Source organism: Carassius carassius, chromosome 31 (assembly GCF_963082965.1).
Source record: "Carassius carassius chromosome 31, fCarCar2.1, whole genome shotgun sequence".
Classification (NCBI taxonomy): domain Eukaryota; kingdom Metazoa; phylum Chordata; class Actinopteri; order Cypriniformes; family Cyprinidae; genus Carassius; species Carassius carassius.
The window spans coordinates 25,992,938-25,999,083 of NC_081785.1; the positions used below are offsets into that span (position 1 = coordinate 25,992,938).

General features: G+C 34.0%; 1 protein-coding gene across 1 annotated transcript in view; it reads left to right on the forward strand.

The window, feature by feature from the left end:
* LOC132111812 (serine/threonine-protein kinase D3-like) overlaps nt 1-602 on the forward strand; it is a 177,685-nt gene extending 177,083 nt beyond the window's left edge. Inside the window, 1 exon segment of the mRNA XM_059519417.1 lies at nt 64-602. Within this exon segment, the coding sequence (XP_059375400.1) occupies nt 64-237 (174 nt within the window). The 3' untranslated portion in view covers nt 238-602.
* The last annotated feature ends 5,544 nt before the right edge of the window (nt 603-6,146 follow it).

A 6,146-nucleotide genomic window follows, 5' to 3' on the forward strand; every position in this document is an offset into this window, starting at 1 on the left:
AATGGCTTCTCAGAATGTTTTAGAGATTTATACCTCAACTTGTTCATGTCTGCACTGTCCCAGGACTACCAGATGTGGCTCGATCTGCGAGAGTTTGAGACACGCCGAGGTGAACGCTACATTACTCACGAGAGCGATGATGCACGCTGGGAAAAGTACGCTTACGAGCACAGTCTGTTGTATCCTGAGCACTTTATCATGGCTCCAAACCTCGAAGATATGGACGAGGACCTCTAGTGGCTAAGTGAGCCGAACTGAAAATGAGGTCAGTTGAAGGCAGCAACCTGTTAATGGTCTGTTGCTATGGAGATGAAACACATCAGCAATCTGTAGCAGTCTTTGAGGGGAGCAGACTTCTCTCTGGATGTCAACAAGAGCCATGGAAACTGCGGATCCACACTGCTAATGAAGATGAAGGTTGTTTCAGAGCATGGAAATATTCACTTGGAGTGCAATCAGAAGTCTTAATGACTGTTCTTTTCCAAAAGGTGCTGTTAAGTTTGTTTCTTACAATAATATAAAGGTTAGTAACAGATGGGAATGAAGTAAAACAAAACATACTGGGGAGAGTGATGCAGACGTTTATATTAGTGTTCACAGCCTTTCATTTTGAAAGCATCAAACTGAAACATGCGTATTTTAAACTTCTATTCTTCTATGATATCCTAATAACAAAAGGGTCGGTAAGGTGTTTTTTTTTGCACTAAACAATACAACCAGTTCAGCTGGTACAATGAAGTGGATACTGTGAGATAACAGCACGCCATTCTTCAAAAATCATTGCCGTCGGATGAAACAAGAACCACACTTAAGCATGTCTGAACTGAACTGAATCTGACAGACAGAACGGGAGATAGTATCTTCAGCGGACCAAAGACTTTTGCATCTATCGTGACTCTTGTTTTGTCTTCGTTTTAGAGCTGTTGTCCTCAGTGCCATTCTGTTTATTTATTCCTCATACTGCGATTTTTAAATCTAATAGCAGCTAAGCAGTGAAGAAAGATGTGTTGGTCAAAAGCCTACTGTGAGAAAGCTTTTTGACATATTAGCAAAGCTGTTTTTCAGACAAAAAAAGGTAATGTATTGAAAATAACTGCTAACAATCTTTGTTAATAACCGTGTTATTTATATATAGTATGTAATGTCCTGAAGAATGAACCTTTCTATGAATCCCAGAACTGGAAAATCATATATCAGGGTAAAAGAAGCCATTTTCTAGTAGTTTCTTTTCATTGTCCATGAAATGATAACTGTTATGTACACATTGAAATATGGGAGAGCAGGATTGAGGATTCCTCTAAATCATTGCATCTTCATCATTATGTTGCCACTGGATTTGGCAAGTGTCAGTGTTCTGTATATACTGATTCAATAAAAAACGATACATTCCATGTGTTTGGGGTAATTTTTCAAGGTGTTGGACTTTCCTAAGGAGAGATTTGACAAGTTTTGCAGGTCATGAAATGATCCCATAGACCTATATTCAGTATGAAGGACCTAGGCATGTCTGCACTAGAATGTCATGAGGAGGTTTCACATATACAGATAAAACAGTTCTGGTAATTTGCTGAGATGAGAATTTGTAATTTCCATTTTTGAACAAAGCATAAGGCCAGAAACATACTTAAGTATGTGAACACAACTGTGGTGTTTGTTAATCAAACAACCCTTCCTGTGATTTTTCTAATGATCCTGAAGACATTGATTAGGAAACTCAGGTGTATTTGATTAGGGTTAGAGCTGAACTCTGCAGGAAAGTTGATCTCGTGAGCCAGATTTGAGTATCACGGATGTAAAATATGGCAGCATCCGAATATGAATACTTGTCTAGTAGGTTAAAAAAACAGTATGCGTTAGAGTTGTATCTCCATGGGACACGATCTACTACAAGGCTTCTGTCCCCTGATTGGTAGTTTATACTTTTTTTTTAGCAAGTTAAAGGCCTTTATAATTATAAAAATCAGTAAAGATTTACCAGTAAAAAGACAAGTGAACCATGAGTAAATGTAAGAACAACTTTAATATTGTTAGTAATATTTCAGGATATCAGAATTTCATCTTTTTCTTTGGTCATATAATATTAACATCTCCACTAAACTGCATATTTTTTTTTTTACTTGTTATAAGTTAGTTGCTGATAATTCAGCTTCGCATTACAGGAATGAACTACTGTTTTTTTTTAAATGATTTAAATAGAAAACAGTTAAATAGTATTTCACAATATTACTGCTGGTACTGGAGACAGCAGACCTGCTGTACTCAGTGTGTTAAGAGCGAGTCTCATCCACTTCCCCCGAGATGAAGGGACCTTTGAATGAGCTTCTTTATCTGCTTTCTCCGCAAATGGCTTAAAGATGTGTGGCCCTGCCACATGACTGACTGATAAGTTTTCATCTTCTGATGACAGGAAAACTGGAAAGATAAATTAACGGTCATTTTATTTCATGACCAGACCTTGCAAGCTGAGGATACATTTGATTTTTATCATAAAATGGTTTAGATAAGGCACCTACAGGTCTTGATTGCACTTGATTTAACAGATAGTCTACTATTTAGACTGAACTGAGCTGGATGAATTCAGTGATGAACTGTCATTTTGCATTATTGACATACTATTTTCCTATTTAATACTGTAAAGTTGCTTTGACACAATCTGTATTGTTAAAAGCGCTATATAAATAAAGGTGACTTGACCTACAGGGCTGAGATCAGAAATAAGACAATCTTTGTCCGAATAATATAAACTAAAATAAAACTTTCAAGAGTAAAGACTTTCAAGACTTTTTTTATTTATTTGTAAAAACTTAAAACTAGCAGTAAAATACCAACACTGATGTGTTGATTTGGCGTTTTTCCTTCTGTGGAACATAAAACAAGATATTTTGATAAATGCCTCAGTTTTTGTCCATAACATGGAATTAAGTGGTCAGAAAATATTTGACAAAATATTTTCTTTTAGCAGAAGCCCCAGCTAAAACTCATTCCAATTTGATACTTTTTTTGTTTTTTTGACTTGATGTTTTGGTGTAATTTTGCTTCTGTATCATAGTGTATCATAGATATTTGTGTTGGAAAACAAGTAAAAAAAAAAATACCAAGAAACTCTTTTGAATATGCATGGATATAAATTGTGTTAACCTGCAGTACAGAGCATAATGGAAGCATGTTAATGCCATTAAACAAAAAATGGACACCTCATCCAGTGCTTTTGTTTTCTGTCTTAAAAGAATATCCCTCTTCGTGTGAGAAACCTCTTCAGTATGTGAGTGAAACTCAAACTGAATCGCAAAAATTCTGACATTTTTGCAAGATTTATATAGCTGTAGATTCGGCCTCATTCGAGATGTAAGGTTTGGCGGTCCATTAAATGCTGGAAAGACTGGGGGAAAACGGAGAGATCAAAACAGGTTTAAATGCACATATTGTGTAAATATATGGGTAATGAAGACCAGATGCTGCTCCAGAAGGTGAAGCAGCGTGTAAGTGGAGCACTGAGGTCTCATTCATTCTCATCTGCATTTCTTACCTATGATCTTTATAGACACATTTGTTATAGATACCACAGAGGGATTAAATGCATTATTCTGTGAGTTATAAGAAAAAATAATAACACGTTTGCATATGTGAGTTGCATATGTGAATTACAGATTAATCTTGATGAATGGCATGACATGAATGTACAGTGATTCTGATGAGACATCTACTGTAATTTATATACATTATATAATAAGTTAGTATTATTATTATTATTATAATTTACACCAAATTATTTTACAAATCCTTTGTCATTGAAACTTCATAAATAGCCTACGTTCTAGAACATTAATTTGATCATTTCGGGTGCTCCATAAAAACGATGCTATGTGTTTGTGGAGAAAAATAAAATAAAAAATAGACTGATATAGTGAAAAGAATCTCAGTGGAATACAAATGAACTTTTTTTTCTGCAACCATCATCTATCCTTCTTGGAAAGGTCGTCCGGACTTGATTTCATTTTTATGCCACTAGAGGGCATGCTGCTCATAGAATGACCGAAAACCCTTATGTGGGCAATGCGTTTTTGTAGTAGACTATGTGTGCTATTCAAATGTTCAGATGGTCACAGGTTCGAATCATGAACCCTGTTTATTTAACGTTTAGTTTGAAAATAAAAACAATAAATGTATTGTTCAAGTTGTATCAGGGTATAAGTGCATCACACACCAAAGTAAATAAATATCGGTTATGCAGGCCTATATGACCCACAAACGTAAATTTGGGTAGTGATGCAAATCTTTATCCTTTAAAATGGTAAAACTTTAAAGTGGTGGAGTTACAGATGTAGGCCTATATAATATAATAATAACAAAAGTAAAATTGTGCATAATTACAAGCAACCAACCCTAATTCAAACCCCAACAATCTTATAGTTGTGCATGTAGCTTGTTAATATTATTTGGTACTTATTTGTGTTTTAACACTGTAAAAACATCACCCTTGAAATAAAATATAACATTTAATTAATAATAAAAACCACAAAAGTAAAAATAATTCCTAAACTGTGTGAGTACAAAGAGTTCAAGGAACTACCTCACTAAAGGAGTGGACTCAAAACATGCAGATGGTTGTATTGTAACTGTAAAACATGCATATTAACTTGTTTGAAATTATTCCATCGCTCATCAGCTTTTATCTTACAGCAACACACTCTCATTTCATTTGAAACACTTTCATTTACTGTGAATGCTAAGGAAACCTTTTCTTTTCTAAAACATTAGACAGTGTGTGAGATGATGTAGGTCTTTTCCATTTTATTTGATTATAAGTCCCATTTTTTCCTATATAATGGTATATATCAAATTAAACCACATAATCTGATGATTTGCATTCTACAAAGTTCTGTCATTAACATTATCACAAATCAGATTATTGAATAATGCACTAAAAACATAATTATAATCATTTTAAGTTGATTATTTAAAAAAAAAAGAAATATTGAGGATTATTTAACTACTAACACATTAACAACTAATGTAATGCATGCTAAGTGTAAGTTATTTAGCATGTAAAAGTAACAAACAAGTTCGATATTACTCATTGCTGGCATTAGCACAATCATTGCTCATAGAGTCAGTATGAACTTTCACATTGCCACAACCAAACACAACCTAACCACAAGCCTGGTCTTCAGCACAACGATAACCACAAAACATCAAAACAAAACCTCTATTAAATGTCAAGCATAACATCATTAAACACAAATGGGTCTTTTCCTTAACAACAACAACAACAACAACAAGAAAGTATAATAATACCAACATTTATTCACCTTATCCAATTATATGCAATGCATTGTTTAATTTAATTTAATTTATTTATATAATATTATTATTTTAATCAGTTTCAGAAAGTACAGTTGAACTGCAGTGTATTGCAACATTGCATTTAAGTTGTGGTAACAGGGCCCCTGAATTGTTTTCAGATTGTGTTAAAATGAATCTTTTCTTCTCTCTTCTCTCGTCTATCGATCTGCTATCTATCTTCTTCCACACCAGTAGCTAGTTTCTCATTGGCTAAACTGAAAGAGTTACAACTCACCTCATGTATAAAGTGTTCCTGTAGCTCAATTGGTAGAGCATTTGCTTTATGAAGCGCAAGGTTGGGGGTTTGATTCCCTGGGAACACATGATAGGGAAAAATTGATAGCCTGAATGCCCTGTAAGTCGCGTCTGATAAATGCATAAATTTAAAGCATCTTTTGGTCTCCACTATTACACATTTTTTCTTCTTACGGTGAAATTTTTGATATATAATTATTAATTAACAATGGTTTCGTTATTGCTGAGCTGCTTCATTATTTATTGATTGCTTAATACTTCAGTTATATTTCTTAATTCATGAAATGTCCTTTTAGAAGGAAATAAAGTACATCTGTCTGTCTTGAAATATCGGACCTTGAACTAAACACATTAACTCAACACATTTATTGTATGTATTTTGTTAAAAACGTCATTATTATGACATATCAGAATTGCATATGGACTAAATCTATCTTCATAAGACATAACCTGTCTTCAAATAATCAATAAAATATGTTTCTCAGTGAAGTATGGGAGCTTTGGGTCTCTAAGCCTTTACTGTGCTGTGTATACTAGAAATATTATCA